We start from the raw sequence: 21563 nt of genomic DNA, 5'->3' as shown, positions 1-21563 counted from the left end.
CTATGGTTTAGGGGTTATCTCACATTTTAGTATGGTGGGGTCCTATGGTTTAGGGGTATCTCACATTTTGGTATTGTGGGGTCCTATGGTTTAGGGGTATCTCACATTTTGGTATTGTGGGGTCCTATGGTTTAGGGGTATCTCACATTTTGGTATGGTGGGGTCCTATGGTTTAGGGGTATCTGACATTTTGGTATTGTGGGGTCCTATGGTTTAGGGTTTAGCTCACCTTTTGGTACGGTGGGGTACGGTGGGGTCCTATGGTTTAGGGTTTAGCTCACCTTTTGGTACGGTGGGGTCCTATGGTTTAGGGGTTATCTCACATTTTGGTACGGTGGGGTCCTATGGTTTAGGGGTTATCTCACATTTTGGTACGGTGGGGTCCTATGGTTTAGGGTTTAGCTCACCTTTTGGTACGGTGGGGTCCTCCAGGTATCCGATCTTTTCGTCTCCTTCTCCCTCAGGATTTCCCACGTACTGACCCAGCACTACATTATCCAGCTCTATTGGAGAAATGCTCTTTAAAACCTTCACCTATTAACAGAAGTTCAAGGACATTTATAAATTAATGTAACAAAGGCATTTCTAAGATTTAATCCTGAAAATGACATTTTAAAAGATGATGAAGTTTTGCAATGTTGAAATTGTTACACAATTAAAATCTGACCCTTAAATTTGACCTCTGACCATTTTAACAATTTTGACCCCCGACCTTTTCATTTCTGATGTCTTCTGCAGCAGTGGTTGGTGGCTTCTCCATGGCAACCAAAGTTAGAATCTGTAACAGGTGGTTCTGCATAACATCTCTGTAACCATGGAAACATATACACTTTTCTTTTTGCTTATATTATTTAAAACAAATGAAATCTAATTTGACACAAATACTGGACCAGGTCAGTAATTGACTTGAATGTTAATTTTTTTTTCCTTTTTCAAGCATGTGCAGTTGTATGAACTTATCCTGTAATGCTCCTCAAGGACAAAAAAAAGGTCAAGGATAAAAAGAGGGTAAAGGTCAGGAAAGCATGACAGAGCTGAAATTCCCTTTAAACATCTAACATCTGTCGTTATATATTTAAAAAAAAAAAGATAACAGGGCTTTTGACACTGTTATGGGTGAGAATAACCCTAAATGCCAGCAAAGATCAATCACACAGTTTAAACTTAACAATAATTTATTTACAGTAATATACAAATCATTAAGTACAAACTTAGCAAAAATCTAAAAATACATACATCAGAGTGTCCGTTGCTGCACACAATGTCCCAGTGAAATTATATCCCAGTAATACGTACCTCAATGATGCTTGTAAGACAATCGTATCTATGCATCGAATTGACAGGATATTTATACAGTATCATCAATCTAGAATATTCTAGAAGTTGTAAGTACATGATATTACTGGAAAGTTCTGGACATACACAAAGTTCAAGAATGTTCTAGAAAATTACCTAACATATTGACCACTCTGGAATGTTCAAGAAACTTAATGTTACTAATAATATACATGATGAAATAATACAAATACAACACATCTCACAACACCTCCCCCCTTAAAAAGTTTGAATGTCAATGAAAACTTATACCGTCAAAATGAAATACATGTACATTAATACAAAATCATGTATGTTCACGATACTCTGGACAAGGCATCTGCAATAACATTGTCTTTGCCTTTGATATGCTTAATTGTTATGTTGTATTCTTGTAACAACAAACTCCATCTAGTCAGTCTTTGATTCTTGTTTGACAATTTATGCAAAAATGTCAGGGGGTTGTGATCCGTATATACAAGAATTGGATGCAAAGTAACATTTAGATAAACATCAAAATGCTGTAAGGCTAACAACAAAGCAAGGCATTCCTTTTCAATGGTGGAATACTTTTGTTGACATTTTGTAAGTTTCTTTGAAAAATAAGAAACAACTCTATCTACCTTATCACTATGTTCTTGAAACAAAGCTGCCCCGATTCCAACATCACTAGCATCAACAGTAAGCTTAAATTGCTTAGAAAAATCTGGAGTTGACAGAACTGGGTTGCTCATAAGGACAGATTTGATTTTTTGAAATGATTTTTCACAGTCCTTTGTCCATTCAAAGTTAACCCTCTTTTGTAAAAGATTTGTAAGTGGACTTACAACTGAGGAAAAATTTGGACAAAATTTTCTGTAAAACCCAGCCATGCCCAAAAACCTCATTAACTCTTTCTTGTTTGTAGGAATCGGGAACTTTGCAATAGCTTCCACTTTAGCCATAATGGGTGTAACATAACCTTGACCTACTCTATGACCTAAATACTCAACATAAGCATGACAAAATTCGCTCTTCTCAAGGTTCACAGTTAAGTTTGCTTTAGCTAAAATGTCAAATAAAGCACGCATGATTCGGAGATGTTCGTCCCATGTGTCGCTGTATATGACGACATCATCAATGTAGGCCTCGCATCCCTCAAGGTCTTGAAGAAGGGAGTGAATCATCCTTTGGAATGTAGCCGGTGCGTTTTTCATGCCAAAAGGCATTACTTTATACTGGTAAAGTCCATCTGGTGTTGCAAAAGCAGATATTTCTTTTGCTCTTTCTGTTAACGGCACTTGCCAGTAGCCTTTCAACAGGTCAAATTTACTGACAAATTTGGCGTTTCCAATGCGGTCAATACAGTCATCGATTCTAGGTATTGGAAATGAATCAGTTTTGGTAACAGAATTCACCTTTCTATAGTCTGTACATAATCGGTACGAACCGTCCTGTTTTGGTACAAGAATACATGGTGAGCTCCAATCACTTTTACTAGGTTCAACAATGTCATTGTCCAACATGTACTGCACTTCCCTTCTTAGGTACTGCAATTTTATTGGATTGAGACGGTACGGATGTTGTTTGATAGGCAGAACGTCACTCACTATGACATCATGACAAGCTGCATTAGTTTTCTTTGGAACATCCGAAAAGATTTGATGATACTCATTCATCAAGTTTTTAACTTGTTCTTTTTGGTGAATGTTCAAATGTCCAAGTTTGGCATCAAAATCAGCCAAAATTTCTGAGTTTTTCAAGCGGACACTCTGATTACAATCTTTCTCATTCATCTCTACACTCGCATCACTCTCAATACAATTTTGAACAGTCTTAGCGTTGGCTAAAGTGGAAACTGGTTTTACAGAATTTCGGTCACACCTTTCAAAATACTCTTTTAACATGTTAATGTGACAAACCCGTTTCTCTTTACGTCGACCTGGTGTCTTAACTACATAGTTTACATCACTGATCTTGCTTTCAATTTCATAAGGGCCATAAAATCTGGCCTGTAAAGGATGACCAGGAATAGGTAAAAATACAAGAACCTTATCACCTGGCTTAAACACCCTATTTCTGGCATCTTTGTCATACCACATTTTCATTTTCATCTGAGAACTCTTCAAATTTTCTTGTGCTAATTTACAAGCATTGTAAAGTTTTTCTTTGAAATCAGACACATAATCTAAAAGATTAAGATCACTAGTCTCAGTCAGCCACTTTTCCTTCAACAATTTCAAAGGACCCCTAACCGTATGACCAAACACCAATTCAAAAGGACTAAACCCAAGAGACTCCTGGACTGCCTCTCGTGCAGCAAATAGCACAAGATGAACCCCTTCATCCCAGTCTTTCTCATACTGGTAACAATAGGTCTTCAGCATTGTTTTTAGGGTTTGATGAAAACGTTCTAGCGCTCCCTGGGACTCAGGATGATAAGCAGTTGATCTATATTGCCTTATACCCAACCCATGCATGACTTGCTGGAACAACCCCGACATAAAATTTGAGCCTTGATCCGACTGAATTGCCTTTGGTGCTCCTACAAAACTGAAGAACTTGGTTAGGGCCTTAACTATGCTCTTTGCCTTTATATTCCTAAGAGGTATGGCTTCAGGGAATCGAGTGGATGTACACATAATGGTAAGTAAATACTGGTTCCCAGATCTGGTCCTAGGCAAAGGTCCTACACAATCCACCAACACTCGACTAAACGGTTCTTCAAAAGCTGGAATTGGTTGGAGAGGAGCGGATGGTATCTTCTGATTCGGTTTACCTACCATCTGACAGACATGACACGACTTACAAAACTCAGAAACATCCTTCCTTAGCTTAGGCCAATAAAAATGACTCAAAATCCTATTATAAGTCTTATTGATACCTAAATGACCAGCCAAAGGTGTATCGTGAGCTAAACTCATGACATCTCCACGATAAGCAGCTGGGACCACTATCTGGTGAACAACACGCCACACTTCATCTGGAGAGGCGTCAGGTGGTCGCCATTTTCGCATAAGGATGCCATCTTTCATATAGAAGCATTCTCCAACTTTAGTGGCCTCTTCTGGTGGAAGTGCCCTCTTACTTAGTTGAATGATATCTGGGTCTTTATGTTGTTCAGAGAGTAAACGTTCTCGGCTGAGGATGTCCTTGCCTTGGCTAACTAGTGGATGCAACTCATCATCCTCACCACCAAATTTTGGTAACAGTTCTTTCTTCTCTTGCTTCTTGATATTGTGTGGTTGCTTGTTGGTTTGAGTGCCATCAAGGTCAGATAAGAAAGTGTCATTCAAATCAATATCAACAGAGGAATTCGTTTTGTCAAAGGCTTGAGTATGGTCTGCCTCCATTTCTCGTCTTCTGGCCATCGCTCTAGTCACAGCACAAGCTGGATAAATGTCATCATCTTCATGGTCGCACATGACATCTGGAGTGATTTTCTCACAAACTATAGGATCTGGTACAACTTTTCCACCAGCTAAATCGTTACCTAGCAACAAAGAAATGCCTGGAACGGGAAGAGTAGGTCGAACACCTACGATAACAGGTCCAGTAACTAAATCTGACTTCAAACTAATTCTATGCAGGGGAACATCAATGACGCCTAGCTCCACACCCTGTAATAAAACTGACCCACCAGTAGAAGTCTGCTCAGACAAAGGAGGCATGCCCTCTAACAATAACGTCTGTGCAGCACCAGTATCTCTCAAAATCTGGACAGGTTTTATTTCGCTAGAGTCACCGAGTGAAACAAATCCCTGAGACATAAAGGGCTTATAATCCTCCATAGAATCAATAGAACTGGACTGTGAACCCTGGACATCAGGAGTGTCAGAACAAATCGAAACTAAGGCTTCTCTATCACCTCTAACTGCCGCGCAAGCATGTGGTTGAGTTTTATCAAAGTCATTTTTTTCTCTTAAGTTTAAAGCATTCACTGATCAGATGACCTTTTTTCTTACAATAACTACAAGTAGGAAGCGACCCTATTCCAGAAGATCCTTCAAAACGTCCTGGACCGGACTTAGAACCACCTTGGGATGGAGACTGGGAACTTGTGAAAGACTGAGACCCTGAACCACTCTTTTTATATGTGTCTGAATTTGTAGAATTACTGCTAGTCTGAGATCTTGATACAAAATTCTTTTTATGAGACAGAGCATAAGTATCAGATATGACTGCTGCCTCTTCAAGAGTTTTCACATTCTTATCTTCTAGATGTGTTTTCAAATCTTGAGTAACACATTCCTTAAACTCTTCTACCAGGATGACTTGGCGCAAATTAGCAAAAGTTTTATCAAGTTTCTTAGATCTAAACCAGTGATCAAATAAATCTTCTTTCTCTCGTGAAAATTCAACAAATGTTTGATTATCAAACTTTCTATACTTTCTGAACTTTTGTCTATATGCTTCAGGTACTAATTCATATGCTTTTAATATTGCTGCTTTGACCTTCTCATAGTCTGAACTTTCAGCTACCCCTAGTGCAGAGTATACCTCAGCTGCTTTGCCAACCAGTACACTTTGTAACATTGTTGACCAAACGTGTTGTGGCCATTTAAGATTTTCTGCGACTTTCTCGAATTGGGGAAAATACTTGTATACAGATTTTTCTTGAAATTTCGGAACTAACCTAATATTTTTTGCTGCATCAAATTCATTCCTGACAAATGAGGGTTCTGAATTCTGCTGTAATCTTAATTTCTCTAACTCAAAGTGCTCTTGTCTTTCTAATTTGTCTAATTCAAATTTCCGTTCACGCTCTCGTTCTTCTCTTTCTCTTTCTCGTTCTTCCCTTTCTCTTTCTCGATCTTCTCTTTCTAATTTTTCTCTTTCTAATCGCATTTTCTCTAACTCTAATTGAAACTGATAGTCTGCCATTTTATAAGAGCCTAACTCTGATCTAACTGTATATTCTGGAAGTTCGTATTTTTCAAAGATGTTTTCATCTACAAGTTTGTTTGCAACCTTAATTCTAATGTCTTGCTTTCTCTGTGAGGATTTAACTTCTAACCCAAAATGCATACCTAATGCGATCAAGTCATCCTTTTTTAACGAATCAAAAACCTGAACACTTGGTGAACTTAGAAAGTCTGTGACCGAAAACACCATGTTGATTTCTGCTGGCTTATAATCAAATTTAACGGTTCAATAAACAAAATTTTGACAATAAACTGCAAAAGTGCAAAAAAAAATTCTTTATCCCGGACGAGCCCCCAATTCTGTTATGGGTGAGAATAACCCTAAATGCCAGCAAAGATCAATCACACAGTTTAAACTTAACAATAATTTATTTACAGTAATATACAAATCATTAAGTACAAACTTAGCAAAAATCTAAAAATACATACATCAGAGTGTCCGTTGCTGCACACAATGTCCCAGTGAAATTATATCCCAGTAATACGTACCTCAATGATGCTTGTAAGACAATCGTATCTATGCATCGAATTGACAGGATATTTATACAGTATCATCAATCTAGAATATTCTAGAAGTTGTAAGTACATGATATTACTGGAAAGTTCTGGACATACACAAAGTTCAAGAATGTTCTAGAAAATTACCTAACATATTGACCACTCTGGAATGTTCAAGAAACTTAATGTTACTAATAATATACATGATGAAATAATACAAATACAACACATCTCACAACAACACGGACTTATATTTAAAATAAAAATAAGTGACTGCAAGGTCAAATGGAAATTCAAGGTCATAATAACTTTTTCTTAAACTTAACCTAGCTTATTGAAATATGAAGCATTCCCCCACTTATTCCTCATACTGTATTTAATCTTGAAGCATAGTGGCACTTATTTCTGATACTTTAATTGTGAAACTGGACTCTTTTTACCTTATAATTCCAAATTCATCAAAGTAGCCTCCCCTTCCCTGGGTTCCGAATGGCTCCTTAAAGCTGATGACGACTGAGGCAATCCCATCTCTGTTCCACACAGGACTGAAGATCTTGTTAGCAAACCTACAAACAAACAGACAAAGCTATATAGCAAATCTACAAATAGACATAGCTACATAGCAAACCTACAAACAGACACATTTATTACATTGTACTTCGGAATTTAAATGTTTCACAAAATCTTAAAAATGAAATACTGAGAACTACTCACCTGAGCACCATGAGAACTCACCTGAGCACCATGAGAACTCACCTGAGCACCATAAGAACTCACCTGAGCACCATGAGAACTCACCTGAGCACCATGAGAAATCACCTGAGCACCATGATATACTGAAAACTACTCACCTTAGCACCATGAGATTCTGGACCATCTCCTTGCCGAGATAATGGTCAATCCTGTAGATTTCTTCCTCTTTGAAGAGAGCTGCCAGGTGATTGGACAGTTGATTAGAGCTGTCTAAATCCTTCCCGAACGGCTTCTCCACGACGACCCGCGTCCACTTATCTCTACAGGGTGATACAAAAACACAATTAATGATTCCAGTAGGACCTGCGTCCACTTATTTCTACAGGGTGATACAAAAATACAATTAATGATTCCACTAGGACCCATGTTCACTTATCTATAAAGGGTGAAACAAAAACACAATTAATGATTCCTCAATGACCTGCATCCACCTATCTCTACAGGGTGATATAAAAACATAATTAAACTATTCTGTAATGTACATATTCTACAGACTAAAACAAGGCATTCAGTTTCTGTTTAAACATTGTGGTTTACATACCCTTCAGACATACAGACGGCCTTGAGATTCAGTGTCACGGACTCGTAGACCGAGGGCGGCAGTGCGAGGTAGAAGATTCGGTTACAGCTGCCTTTATCTTTGATGGCTTTGTTCAGGCGGGAGAACCCCTCAGGTTTGTCGTAACTCCCGGCAATGTACTCATTGACCTTGAAGAATTCCTCCAACTTCTGCTTCTCATCATCCTTGACCTTCAAAAGATTGACCTTCAAATGAATCTCAAAAAATCATCTATTTTCCACGATATCAAAAAGATATTTTCATATTTTTTTTTTTACATTTGCATTTTTTTGGTGACAATGTTTTTACATGTACATGATGTATATGGATATCTTCAAAATTTGGTGTTGATCTATTATCATAGGCATAATTCAAATTGATGTTTTGTTTAATGTTGAGATGGTCATGAATAAAGAGGGATTTTTCTTGTAACAATTTAAGCATGTGAGAAGAAGAAGGGTTGCTGCCTAATCATGTTCATTTACAAAAGTCTGATTCTACGCATACTTGTGTTATTTTGACCTGACCATTGTGATGCCTAAATGTTTTAACCTTCATGAATGGCAGGGCTTTCTGTCGGATGTCGTCTACGGTCATCTTGCTGCGGGCATAGCCAATAAAGTAAGTTTCCTTTGGAACCAGTCCATCACGGTATAACCACCTGTCAGTGAGTTAAAAATAAACATTAGACAATTGGCCGAGTAGCCAGGATTTCATCCTGTAATATCCACATCATTAAATGTGAAGTGAAATAAAATAAGTATACTGTCATCTTAAAATTATAATACAGTGTATGTTTCAAATATAAAAAATTATTATTAAAATTATCATTAAAATCCGATTGTCTGTACTATGATATGCAAATCTTTACTGAAATACAGTGTTGTGATGCACTAATCTATAATAAATCCACTTAACTTACCATAGTGTTGGGTAAATTTTCTTCTTGGCCAAGTCTCCCTGTAATAAAGACAGAAAATTTAATAACACATTATATGATGACAACAGTTTCTGTTAAAACATAAAATCTGGAGAGAGATGACTATACTGCTATTCGGCAGAATTGTAAAGTTTCTATTTGTCATGACATTTTGTGTATACAGTTACTTTGTATAAGTACTTCTTTTTTGTATTTCCCAAGAGCGGACTGTCATTATTCCAGCCTTTACTGAAATTATTTTCAATTTTCAAAGTTCTGTTTTGGAGACTTCTGAGTCTTAATAACTTCAAATTTTATTTTTTCATGAAGAAGCAATAGTGAATACAATGTCTTTTTAAATCATACAATCTATGAAATCTTCCCCCCAAACCCCCAAGCAAATTCAATTTAATGATCAGAACAGAATTGTTTGGTGTTTTTTTTTTTTTTTTTTTTTTTTGGGGGGGGGGGGGTTCAGAAAAAATAAGATTACAAATACAGTGTATCTATAGCCAGCCCTATAAATCAAGTATAATTTTCTGATGACTGATGAGTTTTTTATCTGTAGATCTGGTAAAGAGTTGATTTTCCTGTTGTTTAATTTGAATTTTATTTGATACATGACATTTTGTTTGATTGATTCACTGGAAAACAATTGTCAATACTTAAACATCTTTTGTTGTTTGTACAGAAATAAATTCAGCACCTGTTGCTGAAAACATCTATAACCTACGTAATAGCTGCACCATTAAGTCCCCTAGTTACAGCAAAAGAAAGATGTTTTATTGATTATTCTTATATCTGTTAAAAAAACCATCTAGGTAATGTAGGATAACTTAGATTAAGTATTGTATTACTGATATGTACATCATTATTAAATTTAATTGGTTTCAATAGAACAGCTGTGCACTGCTCAAGAAATCAGTTAGGACATGATAGCTAGACCAATCAGCAGGGGATGCTCACTCCTCCATGGCACCTGATCCCACCCATGATGTTTTCGAGATCCGCATGTTTGCTCTGCTCCCATTTTGTATTATTTTATGAACTTCAGCTTAAAATTCTGTTCATTATCTCCATTAATAATGTTACATGTTTTAAATTAACAGAATTAAATGATATAGTATAAACAACACATCTTTTACTGATACAGAAATTTAAAATTTAACATGGACTTTAAAGAGTACTTGAACATAATGAGGAGATAGGTAGTGGTGATATACATTGTGCTTACTTCCTTCTGAGTCAGTGTGTATTTTACCAGGGTCCCGGGCGAGAGATCGTAAACACTGAATCAGACAAGAATCACTTCCTTGTCAGTCAGATCAGATACATTCATCTCACAGCGGATCTACACACTTAGGTACTACTTACACAACAAACAGATAAACTCACCAGATAGAAAATCAAAGATCAGAATTCGTTTTCACTTTAAAAGAAATGGCTAGACTTGAAAGAAATATACTGATGTCAATTTGAAATAATTTTACAGTATCATGGACACTAACAATTAAAATATTACCTGTATTTGGGGTTTTTGTATAAATTCATTTAATTTTTTTATTTTAGAACAGAACAAGCCCTTTTCTTTTCTTTTTTTTTTTGGGGGGGGGGGTGGGGGTGGGGGTGGGGAGGGGGGGTTACTTTTTGTAAAATGTTTGTCGGAAAGAATCACTTTTCTCTCTATATAATCTACCTGACGAGTACTCTTATTTCGTGTAGAAAGCATGACTCATCACTCAGTGACCAAGTTAAAATGGGGTGTAAGTACAAAAATTTCTGTACCTGACCATGCTGACTGCATGGGTATCACATTTTATAACATGCAATGATAAAAGTAATTCATAATATAAAGTGTACACGTCAGGTGTAAGCTAATTTTCTCCAGGTATTTGATACCTAATATCTCCTAGTCTAGCATTGCTGGCCCATTGTGACGGGTCCTTGACTTTAGATTAGGGTCAGGAACACTAAATCTTCAGACCAATTACCTGACAAAATATTTAATGTAATATTAGGAGCAGGTAGAAGGATGGGGACTGATAAAGGAGGACAAATGGCTGGGCAGAAACCCCACCCAAACTCTTGTAGATCCTTCCAAAACGTACACATAGCTCATAGTTAAAATGGTAATCTTTGTTATGGTAATCAGCTTGAATCAGAGTAAATTGTGTATGATGAATGGGTGGATCCAGGAATTTTTACAATAATAAGGTGATCACTGGCTTGTGAGTAGTGGATAGGAAAAAACTTTTAATTATTATAGACCTATACAACTAAATTTCGAATCAATTGGAAAATAATTTGATCCATTATATCAGACGTGCTAGCTGTTCTCTTCACTCTGCTTTTTTAATTAATCAAATGGGATATATCACTAATATACCATTGGCGTCGGAAGCAAATTGAAACTGTACCTCAAAAAAAACCTGACAAGCAAAAAAAAAAAGAAAAAAGAAAAAAGGAAATGTCTATTTCCCAAACAAGAAAATCCTATTTCGTTGGGGGGGGGGGGGGGGGGGGGGGGTGTTAGGTTCGAACTCCAGTACCAAAAATTTTCTTCCAAACATCACCACTTTCCCCATTTTTAATCTATACCATGTATACTAAGACGTGTCTGTGGAAAGTGGGCTAAACTTACGAAGATATGTTCAATGTCTATACTAAGTATATATTTGAAAAAAAAGTGGGGGGCTAAGCCCCCCATAGCCCCCCCTGGTTTAATCAAATAGAGATATCGCCTATGTATACAAAAAATGTCAACAACTAGCTCTCCCCCCCCCCCTCTCTCTCTCTCTCTGGCTAGATCTACCAGTAAAATTAAAGACCCTTGAATGGGACTTCCTGATTCAACAAAAGAGCATCAAGATATAAACATGCAAATTTACTTTGTCTGAATACACTAAAGGTTGGGAATAAATCTGTAATAAAAATCTTTAAAATTTGACTGATGTCGGTGTCAGATTGTGTTAATTCACTAAATGAATAAAACATGTAGTGACAATGTAAACAATCTCTTTATCGGTAAAAAATTAGGACATTGATTCAAACATCGATTTAAGCCATTTGCAAAATAAAAAAAAAAATGCAAAGTGTTTGTCACTAGCTGATAAAAATATCTGACAATCGCTTTCAATGCACTCTATTTAGCATAACACCTTGTGTAAATAGTATATGCACTGAATATCAGTGTGTCATGCCCTATGGATATACACTATGCACGTGCATGTCAGCGCGCGTTTGACAGTGTGCAGACTTACCGAGGCCCCTAGTATGACAAACACGTGCGATGCCCCCGTGCCCTCATATCTCAGACTCTCCCTCAATAACGACAGGGCGTCCAATTCCCCTCGCTCTGACATTCTTGTCTGCCTGCTGCCGAATACAGGAAGTGACCCGTGTTCTCCACTCAACCGGAAAAGGGGCGTGTCTTTTCCCACATTAGCATGTTTCAGTTTGTATTCCCTATACATGACGATCTTTCAGCAATAATTATTCACAAACTCTGTTGCAAGCTACTATATCCGATAGCTTATGCCGACTACTGACATGTTCGCGAAGAAAATGAAATATTTTCCGAGCTCTAAATATTATAATACAAAATCAATAGTGATTATAGTTTATCCACTGTTATAGTTAATGATTTTCCCCATGTCACGAAAACGTGTTTCAACTTTTTTTTTTTTTTTTAAATCCAGACATGTATTCATTATTTACTGAAATTCATTGTGATAGGTAAAGTTAATTAATTAATTATAATTAATGATCATCTGTATTGTAATGATGTCACTAGGAATAATAACAGCCAAGTGATCTGAAGTAGCATCTTTTTTGAAAGTAGGGGGGGGGGCAGAAATTTTTTTTTCTTAAGTGAAAAAGTTGACAAGCAAAAAAAAAGGGGGGGGGGGAGTTGCCAAAAGACGAAAACGAAAATCCTATTTCGGGGGGGGGGGGATAGTCTAAGTAATATCGGGCAAAAAGAAAAAGGGGGGAGGCTGTTGCTACGTGCCTGTATAAAAAAAAAAATTCATTTAAAAAGCTCAGAGAAAAATTAAATTGATATTTGGAAAAAAATTTTTTAACATTGTATGAATTTCTGACCTTGACCTTTTGACTTGAAAATATTCAGACACTAGGAGTTATAATTTCAATAGAAAAGCTTATTTGGAAACCCTACCTTGACCTTTGACCTCAATCAATAGAGCCTTTTTAGGCCAAAAGCAGCAAGCAAACTCAAGGAAAACAATTTTTTTTTTGGCATGAATGAATTTAAGACCTTGACCTTTAGAACTCACAATCCAAAGGGAGATTTAATATAAAATTTCAAAGCAAAAGCCTAGACACTTTCCAGATATATCACCATGAAACAAAAGTGTTAAGAATAAACCAAATGACAAACCCCAAGTTAAGGACATTTGCAAGGTTCCTGGTTATTGTACAGAATTTTTCAAGAACACTTGAGTAGGGGGACAAAAAGCCAAAACAAGGCCAAAATAAAATTATTGTTTGTTTGGAATTGCCTCCTGCCTCATTGAAATGCCCCCTCCTGAAAAAAATTTACTGACCAAAAGTAGGAAGATTTTATTGTCAGTTATCACATGCACAATACAAAACACTGAAATGTAGTGTCAGATCTATGCAAAATTAAGTTTTTTTGTCGATGGTCGATGTTTTTCTCAAAAAGTTAGAAAATGTTTTTACTGAGAGTTTTATGAAAAATTTAAAATTTATCTTCAGTTTGGAAAAAAAAATTTCCTTCCCTCCCTCCTGTGTCTGAAACCCTCCTGGCGGCAATTCCAAACAAACAATTTTTTAAGGTGGCCTAAGTCTCTAATTAGACTTTACCTCTACAGGTAAAATGGAAAACTTGTTTGATGTATACAAAGACAGAAAAAATTGAACATTTACTAACTTTATTTGGAGTTATACAATGTCATGTAAACAATCTCCTGAGAATGATTTGTCAGGAAGGGTACAGTAGCATTTCTAATTAATCAAACAAATTATTCTTTATTGAGTAACCCCGGCAACAAAATTTCTAATAAAACTAAGTTTCTGCCCAATTAACCTAATTAATTAAACAATTTATCTATATAACAATGGTGACAGTTGCCTGGTTCACAATCAGTTGCAAAATTTTTTACTTTTGACTTAAAATTTTTATTAAATTTTTTTTTTATATAACTCTTAACATGGAGAACTCTTATATACACGATCAAATAAGTCGATTACAAAACTGGACACGATCTATGTCATATTAGCACTCATCACTGACTTTGAAAAAAAGCTGTGTTCAAGTCAAACTGGAAGTAAAATTCATGACTTCTTAAAAATCGGGTTCACTGAAGTGTTCTATCTAAATTTCAACAACAACTAACAAAAAATAATCACGAGAGATTTTTCAAGGTTTAACATTTGTAATTTTTTTTAAGTTACTTATATATCCGATATGTTCACATATTACCAAATAATTTTTGAAGTAAGATTAATAATCCTTTAGAGAGTGGGACAACTTAACACAGCATGCATTAGGAGATATATTCAATGGCTCAATTGCTATGTCCATATATATGGTATTCAATGGCTCAATTTCTATTTTCATTTGAATGTCTCAACTGCTATGTCCATTTGAGGTCAAAATCACTGCTCCAATATAACAGTTTCTTGCTCCATAAAATCCCCCACTATAGGGTACAGTAACAACATCCCGTAAGTATCGGCCTCACTTTCAGCTTAACGAACATTGACCTAGTTCTCAGGTTCTTTTATCTGCCTCACTTTCAGCTCTACAAACATTGACCTAGTTCTCAGGTTCCCGCGACTAACTGAATCATTGTCTCCAGGGCTCTCTCAATTCCGTAGGAATCCAACATCTTTTGGAACACCTCTGGAGCTTTCTTCATCACATTGTCCTTGTCTGCTTCTAGCACTTAAACAAAAATATAACAATAGAAAATCACAGATCTGTTTAATTCTGATGAAATACGGCAGAGTCAAGAAAATATTGTTTTTCACAATGATACTTGGGTTGTTTGAAATTCAATTTAAACAATCATCTAATTTACGTGCATGCAGAAATAAGTTTTTACCATTAAAACAATTCTTCTTCTCACATTTTGGGATGTAAAACAACATACAATCAATCAATCTACTCACATTTTTTATGGATGATGACCTCTAACCTCAACTCAGGGTGAAATTGACACAAAGGGTCAACTGTAAATGACCAACACACACAGAGGGATGGGCTGGAAAAAAAAATAGAATCCTGGTTAACTTGCTCTCCTTTTATAACATTACTACATGTAGTATGTTCCTCTTTGGTGAAATTCCTGCAAGTCTTTTGGACTCTATCGATCAGCTTAATTTTTTAATTCATAAAATGAATACAGTTCACAAACATCCCAGCCTCCATCATAATAATAATTCCCATTTGTTGTGACAGTCGACTAATGAATACATTATAAGCAACAAACCTGAGGTCATCACTTTGTGTGTCTTACCTATTAGGAATATGTGGACTTTGGAGCACTAATATTGATGAGTCATCAGAGTGTGTGTCTTACCTATTAGGAATATGTGGACTTTGGAGCACTTTTGGAGCACTATTGATGCTTCATCAGAATTAGGGAATAAATATCATCTAATTTGGTATTTGCGACCGTTTATGCTGATTTACAGTCGCAAATTGAGTTTTACTGGCGATGTGTAAGCTGAGCCAGTAAAACGGATGTTTGCGACCGTTAAATCAGCATTAACGGTAGCAAATAAAAACTAAAAAATTTGTTATTCCCATTATAATGCAATGCATGCATTTTATTTGTTGTTTATGCAGGGTTTGACATTAAGCTTTTGGAATACTAGACCAGTCGGGCTACTCTGGCAAATTTTTACAAGCCCTTACCCTTTAACCACTAGCCCTGACCAAACTTGAGAAAACATAATTAAAGTACAAAAAAGTGATAATTGTTTTTTTCTGTGCAGATGATGAGAATCCACATTGAATTAACAACATTTTCCCGCACACGTCACATTGAAACTCGGTCATATTCATGTGGCTTGTCGTGTTTAGTCCTAGTTTACTCAATTTGTATGTACAATATTACTCGATGCCATTAAAAATGTTCAGAGAATTTAAGTTTAGCAAGAATAATTTTATTATTATAGTTCATTGTAATTTACATGATTACAAATGTCCTAAACGTGAATCTTTTGACAAAGACAATCGTAACTACTAAGCCATTTACGTAAACCATAAAAAGCTCATTGTTTCTCTCTAGGAAAATGGCAGAGTAGTTACGAATGTCCAATACATACATGTATGAACTGATAGCACTTCAGTCATGCTGTTTGTAACATATGTGGTTTTCTTTGTACTCTGCGGTTAGAAACGTTTTATTTTTTCAACGGCAATAAACATGATAATTAATTTATTTAAAAATATATAATAAGTTCCTTTATTTTCTTACACGACCAGTCGGTCTAGTACACAGACATTTTACCCGACCGCACCTATCTTTTACTAGACTCAGTCGGTCGGACGTGCCTTAATGTCAAACCCTGGTTTATGTCTTATTTTGTTGAATTTGTTACATGAAATACTTCACGGAGCATTGTGTTTTTGCGTCGCTCTATTATGATGTCACAATGAAAAAGCTTCAACACTTGTTAAGGCTCATTTTACATCAGTGCATTAGCCAATCAAAAAGTGTTTTACAAAGCAATTGCATTAGAATGTGTGTTTTACCTATTAGGAATATGTGGACTTTGGAGCACTAATATTGATGAGTCATCAGAGTCTGTGGACACTGTGTCTGGATATTTTTCTGTGAAGTGTTGGAATGTTTCTTGCCGTTGTAAACTCCATCTAGAATACTGCTCCATCAGAGAGAAAAAAGGAGCCAGTGCATTGTTGTCACTCAGCCTGAGATTCAACAGTGAAAAAAAATTACCAAACATCTTCATACATACATGTAGGAACTAGAAAGAATACTGTACATTCCTAATTATATGTGAGGAATTAATTTCAGCGTAATTTCGCGAGAGGCATAACTCACGAAACAATATTACTCGCTTTTATTTTTAAGGTGCTGAAATCCATTTAAATTCTATTGATCAATTGCCCATTTGTGAATTATTGTTCTCGCGACTTGACATTAACAAGCTAGTACATTATAAAAAGTACTCGCCAAAAATAAGGAATCTACAGTAAATATCCCATACTCCATAGTATAAAATGAAAAGAAAGTCATAAAACAAACTATCTACTTATCTCTGACCCCAGGCTGATGGTATACCTCCCATAAAATTTAACTGATATTCAATAAACACAGTGTTTGTTGTTTTTACTTACTGAAGTAATGGCTGGTGAAGTTTCTGTAAAACGTCATCTCCCACCGACAGAGCCAGGTTCTCAATGGTCACATGACCTTCTTCCTGAAAAAATACCCCAAAATAACCCTCTCCTTAACAAAATTAAATATTACTGAGACGCCCACTACAGACAGACTAACCTTCATCTATTTATCAATCACTGTTTCTTATCTCTCAAATTGTAAGATAAGTAGATTGTGATTTATGGCAAAGTGCTTGTCATACAAGCATAAGGTTTCTTACAAGTTGACCTTAAAATCGACTTTTGATCTAATACTATTTATATCGTCAAATACTTCTGTTTTGAATCATGAAAAGTGAATCTTTTTCTTTTTTGCATGTCCACTGTTTGTCACTATCATGTTTTAAATTATAAGAATTACAGAAGTTTATGACCTTGACCAATATTACTAGGAATTACTGTACAGAAGTTTGTGAGCTAGATGCTGGACCTTCTTAAACAAAATTTTTTTTTGCCAAATATGTGGAAAAAAAAGGTCAGATGCAGAATCTGAAACAAGTACAGTACAAGCCGTTTTATTTAATACCTGTTTTATATCATAGGCCGTTTTTTATCATAGATATTTAAAACACAAAACCATTTCTTAATAATTCAATGTTAATTTCTTACGTTATTATCATAGGTAAAAGTGTTTACTTCGGTTACTATCATAGAAAAATTTCGTCCGTAATATTTTTTTCACACCTTTTTCACTCTGGAGACAATTAACAAAACAAAAGATAACACCTGTCAACACCTGTGGCCCATGCACTGTCGCTTATCTATACACAATGGCTTGACTGAGGGGGATTAGTCACACTCCAGTGATTTACCTGAGCGATGACTGGAAGTTTGTTTATTTCACAAAGTACATTACACAACAACAGGAAGCCATCCGCAATCCTATTTTCTTCTTTTGTTCAATTGTTTAATTGTACTTTGATAATAAATGTGTTTTACCAAAATGTGTTGAATCTAAATTAAGTGTCAATGTACCCAAGCTATCTTACGCTTGTTGCCTGATCAATGGTCATAATCATTTATAAATTGTCCAATTTATTCAGCAGTTATGTGAAATTAACTTTTTAACCAGCCTGTTCAAGCGGCTTTGATTTACATCAGTGTATCAATTAATTTAATTTCAATTAAACGGCACCATTAAGTGTAATTAGCGCTTGGGTGCAAGGAAGAAAATAATTGGGCTTGTGTTTTAGATGAATTTTCCCTGACACTAAATACCTTGAAGTTTGAAAAAGAATGAGAAAGAATTAAACAATTTTAATTCATGTTCTGTTATGTTGTAACATAATTTTGATACCGTAAATATTGTGTAGTTGGTAAGCAAGTTGTGTAATGCTGAAATGTTGAACTAACATTTTTGTAACTAAATGTTTTTTTCGTTTGTACGTTTTTATATACTGTTTATAGATATTTTCTCTTTTTGTTTTGTGTTTCATTAAAACTGCAATGTTAAAAAAACAAACGAATTATAAATAGATTGAATTGATCAAAGAACCTAAAAACGAAAGTAGATCAAAATGAAAGTTAACAGGAGATGGATGCCAAGACATCTAGAAGATTGAGTTCGGAGATTATTAAGCTTTAGGAAAGTGAATTTATTTATACAAAATGTTGAAACAGTAAGTAAAAAAAGTAAAAAAAGTAAAATGATATGTTAGCTAACTTGTTTTTCAAAATAAACCTAAAAATATGAAATTATTAATACTATAATACTTATTTAATATAGTGTAAAAACGGCAGGCATGTTATTGATCAAGTCATGTTCATGTCAGACCTCGGAGATGAATTTCAGCTGTCTATGGTTATAATCATAGTCGGTTATTATAAAGTTTTGGCCTGACAAATAAGCTATGATAATAAACGGCTTGTACTGTACATGTATTTAATAATTTTGTATCTTCAAATTGGATAATCCAAAATCTCTGCAAGTTTGGTCCAACTTGGGCTAACCTTCACTTGGCAAATAGACCTGGCCTTGGGGCCATAAAACTTAGACAAGCTCACTTTTGATTTCAGTCTCACTTTTACCAAAGGAATATATAGCAGAAAAGTGAGAATGAGATCAAAAGTGAGCTCCTCTCAGTTTTATGGCCCCCACGTCTGCTCCAGGAATTTTAAGCATTGGTCCACATCGATGCCAATGTCAGGTAGAACAGAAGCTCACCTTAACTTAGGTCAGTTAAAAAGGAGATAAGAAAACCAACTTTTGTTTGCAACGACTTTATTTTGCGATTTATTGGGGGCAAACTAGTTTGCGAAATTCAAAAATAATGTTCACAATCAAGATTTTTAATTCTGTTGTTGATAGACAAAGAAACTTTAAGGTCCGGTTCTTGGCGAGAAATAATATTCACGATGAAGAAGCTAACGTGAACCTCGCTGACGCATGTGAAACAAAGTTGTTTTACAGTAACCCAACTTACCTCTGTCTTTATAGCCTCAAACTGAACACTGAATTCATTTCCGAGGACACTCCCTTCTATACTGTAGCTAGTCTGTCTCTCTGTAAGTATGAACAGAAAAAATTGGAATTCATAATGAAAAACACTTTGTCATATTTATTTTCCTAAAGAAGCACTAAAAAGTACTGTAGATCACTTCATTTTTTCGGGAGATAGTCATAGACTTTTTATCATTTTTTAAATTTTTACCCTAAATATCAGAGTAAGTGGTTTAATGCATGATTACAGAGAGAATGCAAGCCAAGAATAAACTTACAACTGGATTTAACCAGTAATAATTTCTTCTGTAGTTTTACACTAAAATACTTGCATGCCATGGACTTTTATGTACATTCTATTAATTTACAAACCCATGGCTCCTTACTGCAACATTCACTTGTTCTCATAAATATCAATAATATTTAAAAGGGACATTCAAGCAATGACATTTCTGTTTGATTGCCAATCATAAAAATACTTTCTATGGAAGTATTGTAGATCACTTAATTTTCGCGAGGTAGTCATTGACTCTTTATAAGCATGATAAGCAGACAAAATTTTCACAAATTGTGGTCTTTGCTCTATATAATCTGAAGAAATACTATTATACCCGAGAATGAAATTTTCATGAGCATATCATCTTGCTTAATTACGAGAAAATAAAGTTCTCGCGAGTAGTGTTGTCACGATGATCGATTTATAATCGATGATTGGTCGGAAAGGCTGTCGATTTTAGACAATCGATTGGAGATTTTAACAATCGATTAATCGGTATATTTCAGTACATATCTTTTTTATAGTTTTCTCACTTCTATTTCAAGAACAGGCTCTCGTAATTAAAATATATATCTTCCAAGTGTTGTCCTTTACTACCTATTTTGAAATACATACTTAAAATCTGTTTTAAAAAAATCAGATAATAATAATAGTATTTCTAAACTAAAGAAACTAAACTACATGTAGTTGTATAAATGAAATATATTAGTTTTCAGTATTTGGGGGAATTCACTTTTCATTTCATGCTTAATCACAAGGATTTGCAATATTAAATGTCTTTTAACAGTTTAAAAATTAATTTAATATACTAGTAAATTTTAGTAATCATGTAAATTAAAACCTGATCTAGCAATGCTTATGTTTCCAAGGCCAAGTAATTCCTAATCATGCAAAAGTCTGTATTACTGAAATTTTTTATCAAACTGCATATGTACTGTTTTTAGAATTTCGATCTGTACAATGCACCTTTACTTACATTATTTAAATATAAAATTATAATTTTTTAATGAAATATAATACCTATTTTATGTAAAGGATTACAAATTCGATTATTGGCCGATGATCAGTTGGTTAGGGTCAACCGATGCTACCGATTAATCGATTCTGATTTTCAACCGATTTGACAACACTACTCGCGAGTAAAAAGTGATTTACTGTACCGGGTACCAAGAGTTCTAAACTTGGTGTTAAATTCTTCCTCTGTTTAATTAACTAATTTACACAGAAATGATACCTTCACCGATTTCCTGTTTTCTGTATTTTTCTATGGACAAACCAGTGATAGCCTTTGATCTCTCAATCTGAAAATAAAGTCCCATTCAATTAAAATAATTCAATTATCAATCTCCATTAATAAAAAATGAAATCTAAAATTTTGATCGGGATTGGTCGAAATATTCAAATAATTTTTTCCCTAAAATTTTTCTATTTTTTTTTTAAAAATATGACTGACAAGTACAGTCCCCTGTTTTGACTATTCTTATGAAGATTTTTATAATTAGCC

At 35.1% G+C, this 21563-nt stretch overlaps 2 protein-coding genes across 3 annotated transcripts in view; both read right to left on the bottom strand.

Annotated features, from left to right (window-relative positions):
* Window positions 1-12435, bottom strand: part of LOC134277893 (glucose-6-phosphate 1-dehydrogenase-like) — a 31563-nt gene extending 19128 nt beyond the window's left edge. For both annotated transcript variants that reach the window (XM_062760190.1, XM_062760189.1), the window contains exons 1-8: window positions 12208-12435; window positions 8951-8988; window positions 8581-8689; window positions 8011-8219; window positions 7568-7729; window positions 7157-7282; window positions 713-806; window positions 408-534 (exon numbers count right to left, since the gene is read on the bottom strand). In XM_062760190.1, the coding sequence (XP_062616174.1) occupies window positions 408-534; window positions 713-806; window positions 7157-7282; window positions 7568-7729; window positions 8011-8219; window positions 8581-8689; window positions 8951-8988; window positions 12208-12420 (1078 nt within the window). In that variant the 5' untranslated portion in view covers window positions 12421-12435. The remainder of the gene's footprint in view (window positions 1-407; window positions 535-712; window positions 807-7156; window positions 7283-7567; window positions 7730-8010; window positions 8220-8580; window positions 8690-8950; window positions 8989-12207) is intronic.
* A 1408-nt stretch (window positions 12436-13843) lies between these two features.
* LOC134277878 (centromere protein P-like) overlaps window positions 13844-21563 on the bottom strand; it is a 15401-nt gene continuing 7681 nt past the window's right edge. Inside the window, exons 4-9 of the mRNA XM_062760172.1 lie at window positions 21294-21360; window positions 19766-19845; window positions 17301-17383; window positions 16695-16871; window positions 15104-15195; window positions 13844-14876 (exon numbers count right to left, since the gene is read on the bottom strand). Of these exons, the coding sequence (XP_062616156.1) occupies window positions 14755-14876; window positions 15104-15195; window positions 16695-16871; window positions 17301-17383; window positions 19766-19845; window positions 21294-21360 (621 nt within the window). The 3' untranslated portion in view covers window positions 13844-14754. The remainder of the gene's footprint in view (window positions 14877-15103; window positions 15196-16694; window positions 16872-17300; window positions 17384-19765; window positions 19846-21293; window positions 21361-21563) is intronic.

This window comes from Saccostrea cucullata, unplaced genomic scaffold (genome assembly GCF_032062105.1).
Source record: "Saccostrea cucullata isolate Sc308-1 unplaced genomic scaffold, CSIRO_AGI_Scuc_v1 ctg1250, whole genome shotgun sequence".
In the NCBI taxonomy this organism is placed as follows: Eukaryota; Metazoa; Mollusca; class Bivalvia; order Ostreida; family Ostreidae; genus Saccostrea; species Saccostrea cuccullata.
The sequence above is the reverse complement of the archived record's forward strand: the minus strand, read 5'-3'. Positions and strand labels throughout refer to the sequence as shown.